At 39.4% G+C, this 20,323-nt stretch overlaps 1 protein-coding gene across 13 annotated transcripts in view; it reads left to right on the top strand.

The window, feature by feature from the left end:
• CDADC1 (cytidine and dCMP deaminase domain containing 1) overlaps positions 1-20,323 on the top strand; it is a 180,309-nt gene that overhangs the window by 52,161 nt on the left and 107,825 nt on the right. For 10 of the 13 annotated variants that reach the window (XM_045202638.3, XM_053916571.2, XM_053916576.2 and 7 more), the window contains exons 1-2: positions 10,567-10,757; positions 12,439-12,536. In XM_045202638.3, the coding sequence (XP_045058573.1) occupies positions 10,676-10,757; positions 12,439-12,536 (180 nt within the window). In that variant the 5' untranslated portion in view covers positions 10,567-10,675. Of the gene's footprint in view, positions 1-10,566; positions 10,758-10,814; positions 11,252-12,437; positions 12,537-20,323 lie in introns of those variants that run through there. The other 3 variants (XM_053916572.2, XM_053916573.2, XM_053916575.2) reach the window with 3 other exon arrangements.

Here is a 20,323-nt window from a genome sequence, read left to right as displayed (position 1 = left end):
TTTGGGGATTGTTTCTTTGTCTTCCCATTGTTTGTGAGACTCTTCTTGTTAGCCTCTGCCTTTTAAATTGATCTATTCTGACTCCCTGGTTTTATGGTATGAAGTTCTATTGTAGAAAGCCAATGGGATCAGTGGTGCTGTCTCCTTAATCTCCTCTGCTCACTGGTGGTGAGCTGATGTTTATGGGTGTAACACGGTCTAACTCTGGTCTTTTCAGCACTCCAGGTTTTGCTGTCTCACCTGTGGGAAAAAGAGGAAGTGGGGCAAAAAAAAAGAAAGAATGGAAGGAGGGAAAAAGGGAATAGAAAAGGAAAGAAAGTAAGGAAGAAGGAATAAAGAAAGATCGGAGGCAAGATAAGAAGGAATTTTTAAACAAAAATTAAAACAACAGAATAAATAAAAGAAGGCAGGAAGAAGGAATGAAAAAGGTAAAGGATGGAAGGAAGAAGGAATAAAAAAAGAAAGAAGGACAGAAAGGAAGACGGAATTCAGGGGAAAGGAAGAAATGGAAAAAAAAAAGTCTTCTGCAGGCTTTAAACTGGTCAGGTTAGTTCTGCTGGTCTTCCTGTCTGTGGAATGGGAGGTGGTGGTTGGAAGGATTGGTTTCACTTTTCTCCCTTCCTGAGCCACACTCTTTGCTGTCATTCAGCTTCCAGTTCAGTTCCTCAGGGTCCTTCTGCTTCCCACTAGGCCTTTAGTTCACCAGTTGTGCTGTCCTTGAGTTGCAGCAATTCGGGGCAACTCACATTCCACCTTCTTGCTCTTTGCTGTCTTAGATGCTAGGGGCTCTCGGTGCTGCTATGGGGTAGTTCAGCCCCCTACTGGGTCAAGTCTTTCCGCGGACTGCAGTCTCCCCTAGCCCTTCAGCTCCCCTCTGCTGGGTGCTCTGCCTTCCTCCTAGAGAGCAAGTAGGCCCTTCAGGGCTCTGTGCTTAGGGGCTAGGTGGGGTTTGTTCTGACCTGGTGCTTCAGGTGTGGTCATCCGCAGGCAGCCAGGCTGTTGATCGGGTTGTGTACCTATCCCTGGCTTTGGGCCTGTGCACGTGAGCAGCCAGGCCGCTGATCAGGGAGTGTACCAACTGGAGGATTAAGGTGTGAGCGCCCAGGCCACTAATCAGAATTTGCACCCACTCAGGGTTTCAGGTGTGGGCCCCAGGCCACTGATTGGGGTACACACCCACCCCAGCGCTTCGGGTCTGTGTGCCCAGGTAGCCGGGCACTGATCAGTGTGCACGCCCACCCAGGGTTTCAGTTTTGGGAGCCCAGGCCGCTGATTGTGGTGCAGGCCCACCTGAGGTTTCAGGTGTGGGCTCCCAGTCCGCTAATATGGGTGCGCGCCAATCTGGCTTAAGGTGTGTGCTGGGGCTGCTTATCTGGCATTCACAGTCCAGGGGCTGAGTGGGGAGGGGCGCAAGAGGCCATGGCTGCTGCGGAGAATTCTCTCAACAGTCGCTGAGTGCCTCTATTTTCTCTTTTTCTTTTGAGAAATTCCTCCTATTCAAGCCACCCTGGTCCAAACAAGCACCTGGTCTCTCACACAGCTCAGCCTGGCTCTCTCCCAAGAATCTTGCAGCAGACCCTGCGCCCCGGCCGTGGGCTTCACCCACCCAGGTCCCCAGGCTGGTCTCAGGGATCTTATTGTCCTTAAGCACTCTTCTTACCGTCTGATCTTTCAATGTCCTCTATCTTTGGTCTCCGATCTTCATATACGCTGGAATACTGTTGGCTGCTCGCTGTGTTCCTCAGATCAGCTAGGCTTTTCACTAGTGCCGAGGGGAAGTGGACTCCACTCCCACCTATCTCACTGCCATCTTTCCCCAAGAAAGGATGTTTCTTATACTGGTAAAAGGCAGCTATCATCATGAGCATGTAATAAAGTTCAACATTTGATTTTTCAAAATGATATAGAAATTGGAGGGAGGAAGATGTAGGAGGAGTGTATTAAAGTCAAACTACCTCCTCCCAGGGCAAATCTGGAATTACAACTCAATTGTGCAGAAACAACCAGGAAGAAACTACTGAGCAATAGTGAGAGAAAAGACATATAACCTCAGACAGAGAGAAGAATCAGCTTTGGCACAATCTATCTGTACCTACACAACAGCATGGAAGACATGGTGGGAGGAATAACCCTCAATCAACCAGCTGGAGGAAGGACCCAGTAAAGACTGACCCAACAACAATCAAAACCCAATTACATCCAGAGAACCAATATGGATGGCATAAAGTGCATCCCAACAGCATCTAGTTTAGGCAATCAAGGAGACTGTACCACTGAATCTCACAGGCCTCCTACTATAGAAGATCATAGCACAAAGTCAGGAAGTCAAAACAGATCAATTTAAGAAGCAGAAGCAAAGAAGAATGTTCTCACAAATGACGGAAAGACCAAGAAATAACCCCCAAACAAAAGGTAAGGAGGAATCCACAGAAAGAATGCTAAAAGAAATAGAGGCAAGTCAACTATCAGATATTGAGTTCAAAACAATGGTCATAAGGAAGTTCAATGAGCTTACTGCGAATTACCAAAAACTACAGGGAAACTATTAGGAACTTACTGCAAACTCTATCAGTGTAAAAAAGGACATAGAAACAATCAAGAAGGGCCAACAATTTCTGAACTGAAGAACACAGTAGAAGGAAACAAAAGCAGGCTAGATGAAGCAGAGGATTGATAAGCAAGCTGGAAGACAATGGAGAAAAAGAACTCCCATAAAGAGCAAGAAAGGGAAAAAAGACCCCCCCCCAAAAGGAAGAGGGTCAAGGAAACTGCAGGACAACACGAAACATAATAATATCCGTACAACAGGGATACAAGAAGGAGAAGATGAGGAGCCAGGATGGAAAACCTGCTTGAAAAAATAATGGTGGAAAACTTACCCAATTTGGTGAGAGAAAAAGTCACACAAATCCAGAAAACACAGAGAGTTCCAACCAAGAGGAACTCAAAGATGCTCACTTCAAGACACATCATAATTAAAATAGCAAAATTCCAAGATAAAGAAAGAATCTTAAAGACAGCAAGGGAGAAACAGGAAGTAACATACAAGAGAGTCAAGTTAAGCCTAGCAGCTGACTTCTCAACAGAAACATTACAAGCTAGGGAATGACAAGAAATATTTCAAGTAATGAAAAGCAAAGGCCTGCAACCAAGACTACTCTACCCAGCAAGACTCTCAATTAAAATGGAAGGTGAAATAAGGAGCTTCCTGGACAAAAGAAGCCTGAAAGAACACACCTCCACCCAACCAGCATTGCAAGATATGCTAAAGGGACTCCTTTAAAAAGAGGAAGAAAAACAGTGAGAGAGATAGAGAGAGAGAGAGAGAGAGAGAGAGAGAGAGAGAGAGAGGAACACAGGTACAAAGAGGGTAAAATGGCAATGAGTAAGTACCTATCAAAAATAACCTTAAATGTAAATAGATTAAATGCTCCAATCAAAAAACATAGGGTGGCTGGATGGATAAGAAAACATGACCACATACTGCTTATGAGAGACCCACTTCAGAACAAAAGACCTATACAGACTGAAAGTGAAGAATTGGAAAAGAATATTCCAAGCAAACAGACAGGAAAAAAAAAATTGGGGTAGCAATGCTTACATCACGCAAAATAGACTTTAAAACAAAGGCCATAAAAATAGACACAGAAGGTTAATTCATAGTACTCAAGGGAAGAATCCATGAAGAAGACACAAATATTGTAAACATATATGCACCCAACATAGGAGAACCGATATATATAAAGAAATTCTTGGAGGACTTCAAGAAAGATATAGACAGCAATACAATTATATGAGGGGATTTTAACACCCAACTGTCAACAATGGATAGATCTTCTAAACAAAATATTAACAAGGATATTGTGGAACTGAACGATTCATTAGATCAAATAGACTTAACGGATATACATAGAAAATTTCATCCCAAAGAAGCAAAATAAAAGTTCTTTTCAAGTACACATGGGACATTTTCAAAAACAGACCACATAATAGGACACAAAACAAGCCTCAACAAACTCAAGAAAATTGAAATCATATGAAGGATTTTCTTGGACCACATGGGCTTGAAACTAGAAACCAACCCCATGGAAAAAAGCCAAAAATATTCAAACTGATAGAGACTGAATAGCATGCTATTAAACAATGAAGGGGTCAATAATGAGATCAAGGAAGAAATCAAAAAGTTTCTAGAAACAAACGAAAATGAACTCCCAACAGTCAAAAACCTATGGGTCACAGCAAAAGCATTCCTGAGAGGGAAGTTCATAGCAATACAGGCCTACCTAAAAAGACAGAAACATTTCAAATAAACAACCTAACCCTACATCTACAAGAACTAGAGGACAACAACAAACAAAGCCCAGAATGAATACAAGGAAGGAAATAACCAAGATCAGAATTAAATGATAGAGACTAAAAGAATAATTCAAGGGATTAATAGATCCAGGAACTGGTTCTTTGAAAAGATAAACAAAATCGGCAAGCCGTTAAGCAGATTTATCAAGAAAAAAAGAGATACGACCCAAATAAATAAAATCAGAAATGAAAGAGGAGAAATTACAGCTGATACCACAGAAACACAAAGAATTGTAAGAAATTACTACAAACAACTATATGCCAAGATATTTGAAAACCTGGGTGAAATGCACAAATTTCTAGAAAACTATAATCTTCCAAAACTGAATCAAGGAGAAGCAGAAAGCCTGAACAGACCAATAACACCTGGTGAAACTGAAGCAGTAATCAAAAACTCCCATCACACAAAAGCCCGGCCCTAGCTGATTTCACAGAAGAATTTTACAAAACATTTAAAGAAGAATTAACACCCATCCTTTTCAGACTACTGCAAAAATACCAAAAGAGGGAAGACTCCCAAACACCTTTTATGAGGCCGGCATCTTCCTAATCTCAAAACCAGACAAAGACACAACAAACAAGAAACCTACAGGCCAACATCGCTGATGAACATAGACGCTAAAGAGCTTCTCAAAATATTGGCAAACTGTGTCTGGCAATACACCAAAAAGATCACACACCATGATTAAGTGGGATTCATCCCAGGGATGCAAGGATGGTACAATATTCACAAATCAGTAAACATAATACATCACATAAACAAAATGAAAGACAAAAATCACATGATCATATCATTAGATGCAAAAAGGCATTTGATAAGGTACAGCACCCATTTATGATAAAACACTCAGCAAAGTGGGAGTAGAGGGAGAGTACATCAACATAATAAAGGCCATATATGAAAAACCTACTGGCAACATCATACTCAATGGGCAAAAACTAAAGTCTTTCCCACTAAGATCAGGAACAAGACAAATATGTTCACTTTACCACTTCTATTCAACATAGTACCAGAAGTCCTAGCCACAGCAATCACACATGAAGAAGAAATAAAAGGCATCCAAATTGGAAAGGAGGAAGTAAAACTATCATTCTTTGAAGATTATATGATAGTGTACAAAGAAAATTCTATAGACTCCACCAAAAAACTACTCCACCTAATAAGTGGATTTGGCAAAGCAGCGGGATACAAAGTCAATATTCAGAAATTGAAGGCAATTTTCTATACCAGCAATGAAATATCAGAAACAGAAATGAGGGGGAAAATTCCATTTGATATAGCAACAAGAAAAATAAAGTACCTAGGAATAAACCTAAACAAGGAGGTAAAATACCTGTGCTCAGAAAACTATACAACACTGAAGAAAGAAATTAAGGAAGACAAAAAGAAATGGAAACATACCATGCTCATGCATTGGAAGAATTAACATCATCAAAATGTCCATGCTACCCAAAGCAATTTATAGATTCAAAGCAATCTCTATTAAAGTACCTATGGCATATTTCACGGACACAGAACACACCTTGCAAAAATTTATAAGGAACCATAAATGACCTCGAATAACTGCAGCAATTTTGAGAGAGAAGAACAAAGTAGGAGGGATATCAAACTGTATTACAAGGCCACTGTAATCAAAACAGCCTGGTACTGGCATAAGAACAGATACATAGACCAATGGAACAGAATAGAGAGCCCAGAAATAAACCCAAGTCTTTACGGTCAATTAATATTTGACAAAGGGGGCAGAAGCATAAAATGGAGTAAATATAGCCTCTTCAACAAATAGTGTTGGGAAAGCTGGACAGCTACTTGCAAAAAAATGAAACTCGATCACGAACTTACACCATACACAAAAATAAATACACAGTGGATAAAAGACTTAAATATAAGTCCTGACACCATAAAAGTCCTAGAAGAAAACATAGTCAGGGAAATCTCAGACATCGCATGTAGTAGCATTTTCACCATATGTCTCCTATAGCAAGGGACATAAAGGAAAGAATAAACAAATGGGACCTCATCAAATTAATAAGTTTTGCATGGCTAAAGAAAACATCACTAAAATGAAAAGAAAACTAAGTATATGGGAAAACATATTTGCCAATGATACCTCAGACAAGGGCCTGATCACCCAAATATATAAAGAACTCACATGACTCCACTCCAGGAAGACAAACAACCCAATTAAAAAATGGGCAAAAGACTTGAAGAGACACTTCTCCAAGGAAGACATACAGAGGGCCCAAAGACATATGAAAAGATGCTCACTATCACCAGCCATTACAGAGATGCAAATTAAAACCACAATGAGATACCACTTCACACCAGTGAGAATGGCCATCATAAACAAATCAACAAACAACAGGGAGACAAGGGAACCATAGTGCACTGTTGGTGGGAATGCAGAGTGGTGCAGCCACTGTGGAAAACAATATAGAGTTTCCTCCGAAAAGTAAAAATGCAACTGCCTTTTGTCCCAGCAATTCTACTGCTGGGATTGTAGCCTAAAAGGCCTGAAACTCTAATCAAAAGAACCTGTGCACCCCAATGTTCATAGCGACACAATTTATAATAGCCAAGTGCTGGTTGCAAGAAAGGGGTACATCAAAAAAGGGGTGGATCAAAAAAAAGTGGTACATGTACACAGTGGAATACTGCACAGCAGAGAGAAAGAAGGAGCTTATACCCTTTGCAACAGCATGGATGAATGTGGCGAGGATAACGCTAAGTGAAGTAAGCCAGGTGGTGAAAAACAAATACCATATGATCAGCTACTAGTGGAGCCTAACCCACAAAACAAACAAGAAAGCCAAATATAACCAGAGACACTGAAATAAAGAATAAACTGACTGTAACCAGAGGGGAGGGGGTAGGGAGATAACAGGGGAAAGAAGGCAGAGGGTTGTCAAGGAACAGGTATAAAGGACCCACGGACAAAGCCAAAGGAGTTAGGATTGAGGGTGGGAGGTGGGTGTGGGTGGAGCAGGGGAAAGTGGTGGTGGGAAAAATGGAGACAACTATATTCAAACAAGAATGAAAAATGATACAAATTAAAAAGAAATAGAAATTTACAGAATCTGATAATAGATAGCTATCAACAATATACAGCAAAAAAACCATACTTTAATATTAAAAACATTTCCTTTAAAATCAGGAACAAGCAAGGATCCTGTTACCTTTACCTGTATTCAATATTTCCCTGGTGATCCTAGAGAGAATTAAGACAATCAGATGAAATAAAAGGTTTGAATAAGAGAAAGATATAAATAAAGTTGTCATTATTTGCAGATGATATAGTTTTGATCTAGAAACAAAAGAAATTAAAAGGAAATGGTATTAGAATTAATAAGAAAGTTTAGGAAGATGGCTCAATTTAAGAGAAATATATGAAATCACTTGTATTTCTGTATACTAGCCACAAATACTTACAAATAAAAATGGTTACAATATGTCATTTACAATATCAACAAAATAGGATTAAAACAAAGATAGGATTAAATAAGATTATATGTAATCTTGGTGGAGATACCTTGTAAAATCTTTATAAAATCATTTGGAAATCATGTTCACACCAATATACCATGTTCAGGAATAGGAAATCTACCTATCTAAAATTCAGTCACTTCCAACCAGTATTTCATTGGAATTTTTTGAAGAATGTGACAATATAATTTTTAAATTTACATGGCAAATTAAAGGGCCAAAAATATCCATTATTTCTCTGAGGAAAATAAAGGGTGTTTTCTGAAGGAGTGTTGTAATAAGTCAATAATATACAATTTAAAGCCCAGAAACAGACTCATGTGTATATGGAAATTTGGTTTATGACAGAGGTGACACTGAAGATCAATGAGGAAATAGTGCTAGGATAATTGATTATCCAAATGGAAAATAAAATCAGACCACTACCTCACATCATACACAAAAATAAATTCTACATGAATAAGGATGCAAATGTGAAAAGACAACCTTATGATTTTTAGAGAAAATGTAAAAGAATATCTTTGTAACTTTGGGTAGGAAACATTTTTTAAAAGAGACAGAGATATAAAACCCAGTAATGAAAATTATTGCTGTTTGACACATTAAAATAAAGAATTGTATCCTGAAAGACATAAAGTTAAGTGAAAAAGCAAGTGGCAAATGGGGAGAGGACATTTATCATATGTACACCCAACTAAGACTAAATATCCAGAATATATAAAGAATTCTTAAGAACAAATAACAAATAAAAAGCGACCATGCAGATAAGTGGTTAATGGCATTTCATAGAGAATATTTCATAGAGAAGACACAAGTATGACCAACCAATATATGACAAGATGTTCAACCAAAGTAAAAATGAGGTGGGTGGTAAACACACAATGCAATATACAGATGATATATTATAGAATTGTACACTTGAAACCTGTATAATTTTATTAACCAATGTCACCCCAATAAATTTAATTTAAAAAATTGGAAAATCAAAATCATGATACCGTTTCATGCCAATCAAATTGGCAAACATTAAAAGCTTGACAATAACAAGAATTAGTGGGGATATAGAGTTGTATAATAAATTGGTCTAATCTCTTTGGATAACTTTTCAGCATTATCTGATAAATTGATAGTAACAACACTAAAATTCTACTCCTAAGTACAGTCTCTAAAGAAATGCTTTTATGAGAACATAAGGAAATAGATACCAAAATGTTTACAGCAGCAGCACTGTTTACAATAGCATAAAGTTGGAGATGGTGAAAATGTCTCTTAGCTCATATATGTATAAATTGTGGTATATAGCTACAATGAAATACTATACAGTAGTGAAAATTAATGAACCAGACCCATACCCTTCAACACTGAAGATTCTTCATGTCATTCCTTTACAAAATAATGTACTTTAATAACATACAGCTTTTGCTTTCAAAAAGCAGTTTTTGTCTTATTTGTCAGTATTTCAAATTTTTATAACAGAATGAGTTGGTGATGGAAACTGGGCTGAGTCACAGGGAGTCAGGATCTTCATTTTGAGTCATGACTTGGATACTTATAAAATAAAATAAAATGCACTGGGTACAAATCTACGATGTCAGGTACTTCTCAGATATTCTAGCGGCCACTTGCTATCTTCTCCTACCTACACCTCTCATAATCACAGTTCCACCTCTTAATGTCTTTATGTGTTTGGTAAGAAGCTGTCAACCAATGTTTGTTGGTACCAATTCAATGTCAACAGAAATCCCCAATTTGAGGTGTGCTGAAGAAGGAAACTTTATTTGGTGCAAACAGCCCAAATGCAATACAGCACTGCTGTGGAACAGCACAGCTCAATATTGTTACAGCTCACTTATAAAGCAGTAAGGCCACTAGGTGTTTCACTCAGCTGGGGAAACCCAATCTTCCACCTTTGGTGGAAAAGGAAAGTGCACTCTCAGAGTCAGAGGGGAGCTGCCCCCTGGTCCCTGATTGCAAATGAGGACTTCATTTCCCTGAAATTTGAGTGTCCCAAAAAAGCACTGTCCTGATTGGTCAGTGAAAATACTAATAGGGATATAGCTGCACAGCTCCCAATCTTTGGGGGAATGTCTTAGTCCTATTGGATGAAATACAATTCCAGAAACTCCTTTATAAGGGCTGGCTCAGATGACAGGAACACAGTGCAGGCAGGCAGTTAGTGTAGTCATCCCCTTGAAGTACCATTGCCATTGCATGAGAGGCCCCTGTTTAGAAATGGCTGCTGGGCTCTGCTACTAAATTTGAGCCCAGTTGGCCACCAGGAGTCTTTCTTAGTATGTATATTCTTTTTCAGGATCCACAAAGCAGACTATCCCTTAATCTCGGATGTTAACAGCTACCTGGATCTCTCAGTTCCTACCCCTTTCCCTTCAGAGATTTTCTAAGGCTTTTGCCATGACAGGGTAGGTTTCCATTTCTATTCCTTCTCTGACCCAAACTCAAGTCTGAGCAAGCCTCATCAATCTACAGCAACCTGGGACTTCAAGTCAACATCCTCCCCCAGCCTTACTTCAGCAAAACCAAGGAAGACCGCCAAACACCAAGGCAGCCCAAAACGGCCCCAAATGATTTATTGTACAAAGTATCCTACCCAACCAGTCCTCCGCTGGAGGGGAAGCCCTCACAACGGTGTCCCGCCTTGCTACACGTCACACAAAGCGACCGGAAGTGGTAATCGGGCTGCTTATGTCATCTAGCTGAGCCCAGTTGGCTTTTGCTCTACAGCACCTGGGAGGAGGAGGGAGGTGGAGCATCTGGGACCAAGATCATGCCTAATAGCGAGAGGTTTTCCGGGCTGCAGGCACCGCTAGGCTTGGGATGAAAGAAGCAGGGCAGATGCAAAATCTGGAGAGCGCGAGGGCCGGGCGGTCAGTCAGCACCCAGACTGACAGCATGACCGGTGAGTGCTTCGGACTGCTCCCACCACCGCAGCGTTTTGCTATGTCCTGTTTTTCTGCAGCCCGTTCAACTCCAGGTTCCTTGCCTTCCCTTTCACTGGCAGTTCTGCCCCTGGATGTCTCATGCCCTCCTGGGCGCGTCCGTGCTTCATTCAGCGGGATTCCCTAGTCTGGGTGCACCTGCTTTTGAAATCGCGCGCTTACCACCCCCAAGCCCCACTTTACTTTTTCTCCCTGGACTTATAGCTAGCATCTCGGAGAATGACGAGCCTGGAAACTCCCCGAGCCCGAAAATTCCTCAAGGCGTGCTTTTGACTTGATTTTCAGATTGCGTCGAGCATATGTTTCGCCACATAGTCTTTCCTATAAGCCAGGCTTTGATTCCCGCTCCTGTGGTCTGATCCGGGCTTTAAGAATCGAAAGCGCCCAGCCGCCTGTGGGACCACTAGTCCCATAGGTGACCTTGGCACGGAGAAATAACAGGGAACCAACACAGGTGACTATGCTATTCACTCAGCTTTTATTAATGTAGATTCAATCCAAACCTGTACTAACCTAGTAATAATAATAACATCACACAAGAGAATTGGGGGTTAAGGAACCCGAATCCCAGAGTCTCAGCCCACGGCCGGGAAGAGGGCACAGGGAAGAAACCACAGTAGGCTGGGAACCGTCAGTGGCTTACAAGGCAGAATTTCCGGAGCCAAGTGGGCGGCAGAGCAGTCACGAGATCAGTGTGGTGTAGAACAGCACCTTGGTGTGTGAAGCTCAGCTGTCTCCGTGGTGGTCTGAAGTCCACCCCAATTATACCTGAAAACAGGGCACTTAAACAAGCCGGGAAATTCCATGGCTCCTGGCCAAGAGCTCCCATATCTTGCTGCTCTCTGTGAGTAGTTGTGCCCATATCTTGAGTGTGCTGTCCTGGCAGGCATTTGGCAGGGTGCCTGGCTGACTTATATAGTTTCCTTCTTGAGTTAAAGTGTCATGGTTGGTTGGCAGCCATCTTGGTTGACATGAGTGATGCCATCTTATTGTATATACTTTATCCTATCTTGACCCAGCCAACCCCATTTTATTGGTCCTGCTGCCCACAACCACATATCAGGCTTTCCTATATTTCAAATGCTTTACCCTCAGAGGCCACTGCGTTTGCAGTACCACACTGTAACCACTGCCCTTGCTACAACACTACAGTCCAAAGAAAAGCCAGCCAACGAACATATATGCATAGCCCATGGGCACAGACAACAATGTGGTGAAGGTTGGGGTGAGGTGGAGGGGGCTGGGTGGAGAGGGGAAAAGGGGGAGGGAAAATGGAGTACATCTGTAATAGTATCAACAATTTTAAAAAAAGAAAGAAAAGCTTGCTCTATGATGACATGAGATGCAAGGACTTTTCATAACTTCCTTGGGTTGTTCCCATAGCTGGTATCTTTTTGTTCCCCCAGCTGTGTGAGGGCTGGAGAAAGAGGTTTTAACTTTGGAAAGTGCAGAGGAGGTCACCAGAAGTGAGGTGGTAGCCAGTTTCCTGATAAAAAAGCTCTTTGATTCTCTTGTCCTCTTATCCTTTTTCTCTTCCTGCTAAAGCAGCTGAGCTAAAGCTGCAGCATCCAAGTGGCATTGAGCTTAGTTCCTATTTAAGTCATTAGCAACATTTTAAAGTGTCTACCCTCTCTTTTGTAGGTCAAATACCAAGGCTTTCTAAAGTTAACCTTTTCACTCTGCTCAGCCTCTGGATGGAGCTCTTCCCAGCAGTAGAAGCCCAAAGACAAAAATCTCAGGTATATTTTTTTCTTAGATAATTCTAACCATTTAGAAAAGCTATGGTCTAAATTTTGATTTTATTGCTCCAGTTTATGTCAAAAATGACTCAAAAACCTTACAATTTGCAAAATATCTTTACAGTTGAGTGTGATATTTGTAACTCCTGACTGAAATAGCTCATCTTTCCAATCTAAAAATAGAATAGTTACTGTCTCTGACTGTGCTATGTTTATCAGTTTTTAATGGTATTTATATGTTTATTAGGCCAGTTAGATTATTACCTATACCACATAATTTATCACTCAGTTGTATACTGTTTGCATTTCATCTGGGTAGTTTTTCCCTTCTCCCACCAAACTGTAAATTACTTGAAAATAGAGACCATGACTTATTTTACCTGGTATAACCCTTAGCATATACTGTCATAATAGGTAATCTAAGAATGTGATTGTTCCATGTAAATAGTCTCTTTTCTTTTCTTTTTTGGATCTGAAAAGTGATGGTCGAAACAGGTTAGGAATATACTGGAAGAATAATAATAAAAGCCAATGTATTAGAAGTATAGTCAGTCTATATCTTTTCTTTCTACTGCCGTTAGTGTGGCAGAGTGCTATGTTCTCATCATTTTCCTCCATGTATGGAATAGCATGGTTCTTACCATTTTTGGTTTGATAGATTTGGAAGTTTAGAATGTTGTCATTAATTTTTAGGGGGCCGAAGTCATTATGGTAAATAGTACAGATTGGGTTAAGCATTTAAGACATTTTTGAAAACAGAGGAAAAGGGGGGAGAATTACCTGTGGCTTCTCACTACTCTAACAGCATCGCTTTTAACATTTTGGTGTTTCCCTTCAATCTTTTTTAAGCATAAGGGTTTTTTCATCTTATAAAATTGTACTTGTATTCTGCATATGCTTATTGAAGTTTTCAACTTGCCAGTAGTTCTACTGAAAGGTTTTTTCAGATTTTCCATAGAAAAACTTTGTAAATTCTTAAATTCTCACATTATTAGGTTATTCATAACCATCCTCTTTTCTTTTTCATTTTTCATTCTTTACTGCGGATGAATTTATGTGCTTGGCACTGCATATACAAAAGAAAAGACATGGTCTTTACTTTCTAATGGGGATAAAAACAAAGCATTTAAACAAATAAGATACAATTAGATGGTGGAGTCAATTACAAAATACAAACAGAGATGCTACCAAGATTGAAGACTGAGGGGCAGTTTTTAAATGTGGAAATGAGGGAAGGATTCACCAGGTGGGTTGCATTTGCACTGACACATGAAGAATGAGTTGGTATTTACTGTTTGTACACACAGACCCAATGAAAAACCCTGAGACTGAACATCTGCCTCTGGAAGTGGAGAGCAGGGAAAGAGTATAGAAAGAGGCTGGCCACTTTAGTATGGTAATTAATAGAGTTTATTAAGGGAAGCTTACATACAGGGTATATCTTGGTTGACTACAGTACAAAATAGCCCCTTGCTACTTGGCAGGTGCCAGAGAATTGTATAAGATAAAGGAGTGAATGCTACTGGGTACGGCAATTACTTTACATGCTTGACCACATGAAGGCAACAAGAACTATCACATAGCAGGAGATAAGGGAGGGATTGCTTATTTATGTCAGAATGAAATGAGTGACCATCAGGCAGCCTCTAAGGGGGGTTTTCAGAAAACAACGGCCATCTGACCCAGGTCCTGGTTGTACGACAGACAGTGGTCATGTCATGGAATAGTCTTTCCTCTACATTTGTGAAGCCAAGGGACTCCAAATGGAAAATCTTGGAGGAGTGAGAATTTGTGGTTCGAAAGTCAGAAAGTGAAGTTGGGTGGAGGTGTTACCAGTGTTGGGATACTTGGGTTTCCCAAGCTAGAAATAGAAAGGAAACTACAGGGAAATTTCCAGACAGATTTTATTAAGCTTATTCTTGAGGACAAGGGAAGCAGCACGGAGGAAAGTAAGGTCCTCGGAATTGACTGGGGGTGGAGGGTCCTGGCTGTGCTTGGCTGCATTTATAAGCTGGGGACAAAGCAGGCTTCTGTGAAAAGGTGGGCTTTTTGAAAAAGGCAGGCTTTTGGAATTCTGCAATTTAGGGTTGGGTGACTTCCTTTTCCAGCTGAGTTCCTGGTAATTATGGCCATGCCTGCACATGTGGGGACAAGATGGTGTACTGCTCATTACCACCACCCTAGGAAAGTTTGACATTGGTAAAACCTTGATCAGCTGTGCATGCAGGTCAGTAGTTTAAGCAGGCATTTAGAAGGAGATAAAAATCAGCTACTACTGCATTTTGAGGAGGGAGTGGAGGAGTGGAGTCATCCCAAGTTTTTTCTGACAACCTCGTCTTTACTTGGCTTCCTGGCCACTGGGTATTCTCCATTCCTGGCCAAATCCCTACGCTGTCTCAGATCCATTTTTAATTTTTTAAGGTAACTCCATACAGCCTTCCACAGTGGCAGCACCAACCTGCATTCCCACCAACAGTGTACAAAGGTTCCCTTTTTTCCACATCCTCACCAACACTTGTTTCTTGATTTTATTATGATAGCCATTCTGACAGGTGTGAGGTGATTTCTCATTGTGGTTTTAATTTGCATTTCTTTGATGGTTAGTGACATTGAACATCTTTTCATGTCTATGAAGCATCTGTGTGATCTCTTTGGAGAAGAGTCTATACAGTTCCTTTGCCCATTTTAAAATTGGATTGTGTTTTTGTGTTGGATTCTACAAGTTTTTAATACATTTTTGATATATAACCCTTTTTCAGATGTATCGAAGAATGTGTTCTCCCATTCAGTGGATTTTCATTTCATTTCGATGGTTTCCTTTGCTGTGCAAAAACTTTTTAGTTCGATGTAGTCCCATTTGCTTTTATATTTTGTTTCCCTCACCTGAGGAGATATAGCAGAAAAAATACCATTACAAGAAATGTCTGACATGTTACCACTTGTTTTCTTCTAGGATTTTCATGGTTTCCAGTATAACATTAAAGTCTTTAATCCATTTTGAGTTCATTATTGTGTGTGGTGAAAGAAGGTCGTTTAGTATCATTTTTTGCACATATCTGTCCAATGAATAGTGTTTGGAAAATTGGACAGGTATGTGCTGTTAAGGAATGGGTTTATATCTGGGCTCTCTGTTCTGTTCCATTGATCTATATGTCTGTTTTTATGCCAGTACCATGCTGTTTTAATTACTATGGCCTTATAGTATAGTTTCATATCAGGTAGCATGCTTCCTCTAATTCTGTTCATCTTTTTCAAAATTGCAGTTAGTATGTGGGGTCCTTTGTGGTTCCATATAAATTTTTGGAATTTTGTTTTAGTTCTGTGAAATATGCCATTGGTATCTTGATAGGAATTGCATTGAATCTGTAGATTGCTTGAGGTGGCAGGGACATTTCAATGATGTTAATTCTTCCTATCCATGAATAATGCGTATGCTTCTACTTGTTTGTATTTTCTTCAGTTTCTCTCTTGAATCTCTTATAATTTTCTGAGTACAAGTCTTTTACATCCTTGGTTAAATTTATTCCTAGGTATTTCATTATTTTTGAAGTAATTGTGAATGAGATTGTTTTCTCAGATTCCCTTTCAGATAGTTTATTATTGGCATATAAAAGTGCAACTGAATTCTGGATATTTATTTAGTATCTGATTACTTTACTGAATTCATTTATTGGTACTAGTAGTTTTTTAGTGGAATCTCTAGGGCTCTCTACATACAGTATCATGTCATCTGCAAATAACAGTTTTACTTCTTCCTTTCCAATTCGGGTGCCTTTTATTTCTTCTTGTCTTATCGTTGGGCTATGACTTCTGGTACTATGTTGAGTAAGATTAGTGAAAGTAGACACCCCTGTATTGTTCCCAATCTGAAGGGGAAAGCTGGTCGATTTTGCCCATTGATTATGATGTTGGCTATAGGTTTGTCATATATGGCCTTTATTACATTAAGGATTATTCCCTGTAATCCCATTTTGCTGAGAGTTTTTATCATAAATGGGTCCTGGATTTTATCAAATGCTTTTTCTGCTTCTATTGATATGATCATGTGGTTTTTATCTTTCATTTTGTTTATGTTGTGTATTGTGTTTACTGATTTGCAGATACTGTATCAACCTTGCATCCTTGGAATAAATCCCACTTAATCTTGGTATATGATCTTTTTAATGTATTGCTGGATTCAGTTTGCTAATATTTTGTTGAGGATTTCAGCATCTATGTTCATCAGAGATATTGACCTATAATTTTCTTTCATTGTAGTTTCTTTACCTGGTTTTAGAATTAGGATAATGCTGGTCTCATAAAATGAGTTTAGGAGTCTTCTCTTGAATTTTTGGGAATAATTTGAAAAGGATAGGTCTTAGTTCTTGTAATAATTGGTAAACTTCACCTGTGAACCCATCTGGTCCAGGGCTATTGTTTGTTGGGAGTTTATTATTATTATTATTATTGTTATTATTATTATTGCTTCAATTTCATAGGCAAAATCTGTCTATTCACATTCCCTGATTCTTCCTGATTTAGTTTTGGAAGACTGTATGTTTCTAGGAATTTATCCATTTTGTCCAGATTGTCCAACTTGTTTGCAATAGTTGTTCGTAATATTTTCTTTCAATCCTTTCTATTTCTTTGGTGTTAATTGTTATTTCTCCACTTTCATTTCTAATTTTACTTGTTTAGGTTCTCTCTCCTTTTATCTTCATGAGTCAGTTTAAAGTTTTGTCAATCTTGTTTATCTTTTCAAAGAATCAGCTGTTGTATTCATTTATGTTTTGTATGGTTTTATTAGATGCTATTTTGTTTATTTCTGTTCTGATTTTTATTATTTCCTTCCTTCTACTCACTTTGAGGTTTGTTTCTTGTTCTTTTCCAAGTTCCTTTAAAGGTTAGATTATTTACTTTTTATTTTTTAAAAGATTTTATTTATTTATTATTAGAGAGAGGGGAAGGGATGGAGAAAAAGAGAGAGAGAAACATCATGTACAAGAGAAACATTGATTGGTTGCCTCTTACATGCCCACAACAGGGGAGCTGGCCCACAAATGAGGCACATGTGCCTTGATTGGGAATCATACTGGCATCCTTTTGGTTTGCAGGATGATGCTCAATCCACTGAGCCACACTAGTCAGGGCAAGTTAGATGGTTTATTTGAACTTTTTCATGTCCTTGAGATAAGCCTGTAATGCTATGCATTTCCCACAGATTTTGAGTTGTTGTGTTCTCATTTTTATTTGTTTCAAGGTATTTTTGACTTCTTTCTTGATGTCATTGTCGACCCATTCATTGTTTAGTAACATGTTATTTAGTTTCCTTGTCTTCATGTGTTCTTCAGTTTTCTTCTTGTTAAATTGCTTCCTAGTTTCATAGCAATATGATCAGAAAGATGCTTGATATGATTTTAATATTCTTAAATTTATAGAAATTTGTTTTGTGTCCTAATGTGGTTTATCCTAGAAAAGGTTCCATGTGCACTTGAGAAGAATATATTCTGCTGCTTTGAGGCAAAATGCTCTGAAGATATCAATTAAATCCCTTTGCTATAGTGTGTCATTTAAGGCTGCTCTCTCCTTACTGATTTTCTGTCTGTAAGATCCATCCATTGATGTCAGTGGAGTTTTAAAGTCCTCTGCTATGACTGTGTTTCTGTCAGTCTCTCCCTTTATGTCCATCAAGATTTGCTTTACATATTTAGGTGCTCCTATGTTGGATGCATACATGTTAACTAGGGTTATATCCTCTTGTTGAATTATTCCCTTTATCATTATGTAGTATCCCTCTTTGTCTCTCACTATAGCTTTTGTTTTAAAGTCTATTTTGTCAGATATAAGTATTGTTACCCCAGCTTTTTTTTCCTTTTCATTTGCATGAGATATCTTTTTCTATTCCTTTACTTTTAGTCTGTGTGTATCTTTTATTCTGAGGTGGGTTTCCTGAAAAGTATATAATATACGGGTCTTGTTTTCTTATCCATTCAGCTACATCTTTTGATTGGAACATTCACACCATTTACATTAAAATTGATTATTGATAGATACATGTTTTATTGTCATTTTATTTTTTAACTATGTTCCTTTGTTTCTCCTCCTCTTCCTCTTTTTCTTCTTCCACAATGAAGCCCTTTAACAGTTGCTGTAATACTGTTTTTTGGTGACAAACTCTTTTAGGATTTTTTTTTCTTGTCTGGGAAGTTCTTTATTGATCCTTCAATTATAAATAATAGCTTACTGTGTAAAGTAGCCTTTGTTGTAGGTCCTTGCTTTTCATGAATTTAAATATTTCATGCCAACTCCTTCTGGACTGAAATGTTTCTGTTGAGAAACCAGCTGACAGTCTTAGGGCGACTCCTTTGTAGGTAACTCACTGTTTTTCTCTTGTGGCTTTTAAGATTCTCTCCTTGTCTTTAACCTTTGCCGTTTTGGTTATGACGTGTCTTGTCGTGAGCCTCTTTGGGTCTATCTTATTTGGGACTCTCAGTGCTTCCTGGACCTGTGTGTCTTTTTATTTCTCCAGGTTAGGGAAGTTTTTAGTCATTATTTCTTCAAATAGGTTCTTGATCCCCAGCACTCTCTCTTCTCTTTCTGGTATCCCTATATTATGGATGTTGGTTCACTTCATGTTGTCCCACAGGTCCCTTAAACTATCCTCATATTTTTTAATTCTTTTTTTCTTTTTGCTGCTCTTATTGGGCTTTTTTTTTTTTCCTACCTTGTCTTCCAAGTCATTTATTTGATCCTCTTCTTCATCTGACCTACTGCTTATTCCTTCCAGTGTATTCTTCATTTTAGATATTGCATTCTTCATTTCTCGCTGGTCTTTTTTTATGGTTTCTATGTCCTTTTTCATGCTGTTGAGAATCCTTAATACTCCTTACTTTGAACTCTATATCTGATCAATTGTTTGCTCCATTTAATTTATCTCTTTTTCTGGATAATTCTCCTATTCTTTCATTTAGGGATTGTCTTTACTTCCCCATATTGGCTGCCTGTTTGTGTTTGTTTCTGTGTAGGTACATCTCCTATGACTACCGGTCTTGGAAGAGTGGCCTTATGCTCTAGATGTTCTGTGGTACCCAGTGGTGCAGTGTCCCTGAACACCTGAGTTGGGTGCTCTAGGAATGGTGTTTGTGCATGTTATGTGGGCCCTCTTACTGTAATTTGAGTCTTGATTGCTATTGGCCCATTCTTGCGTGAGATTATTCTTTAGGCTGGCTATGTGAGGCTCAACCCCAAATACAGTGTGCAAGTTGCTGTGCAGGTGCTGATCACACAAACTGGAGTTTGCCTCAGCAGGGTTTGGTACCTGTTGAGATCACCCTGTGGGTATGCTGCTTGTGCAGCTTATTATATTCTGCTGTTTTTGTCTGAAGTTGGCCACTGGGTGTGTTGAGTGTGGGCTTCTTCAGAGGAACTGTGTTGCAGGCCTATGTCATACCCTGCCTGTGATTGGACCTGTTTCAAGCTCTCAGTGATCTGCAGTGTGTGGCTCCCTCTGCTGGGCCTGGTTGCCTGTGGAAAGGGCCAGGCTGCTCCCCAAGGCCAGCTTTTACCAACACCAGGCCTGGAGATGTGTCAGCAAAAGTCTCAATGCACCCCGAGATCTGCCTCTTCCTGTAGGCCGCCTGTTAAGCTTAGTCCCTGAAAGAGCCTACAGCTGTATTGCTCATCATGGCTGAAGCTCCACAGGGTGCAGCGAGAGGGATCCCTATAGGTGGGGCTTTTCTTCCCCACAGGCTGCTCTTGCACGGAGGGGAGTGTTCTGCCCAAGAAAGATGGCTTTTGAAGTATGGAGG

The sequence above is a fragment of the Desmodus rotundus genome, chromosome 13 (assembly GCF_022682495.2).
Source record: "Desmodus rotundus isolate HL8 chromosome 13, HLdesRot8A.1, whole genome shotgun sequence".
NCBI classification, from domain to species: domain Eukaryota; kingdom Metazoa; phylum Chordata; class Mammalia; order Chiroptera; family Phyllostomidae; genus Desmodus; species Desmodus rotundus.
This window is presented reverse-complemented; position numbering and strand designations above follow the sequence as displayed.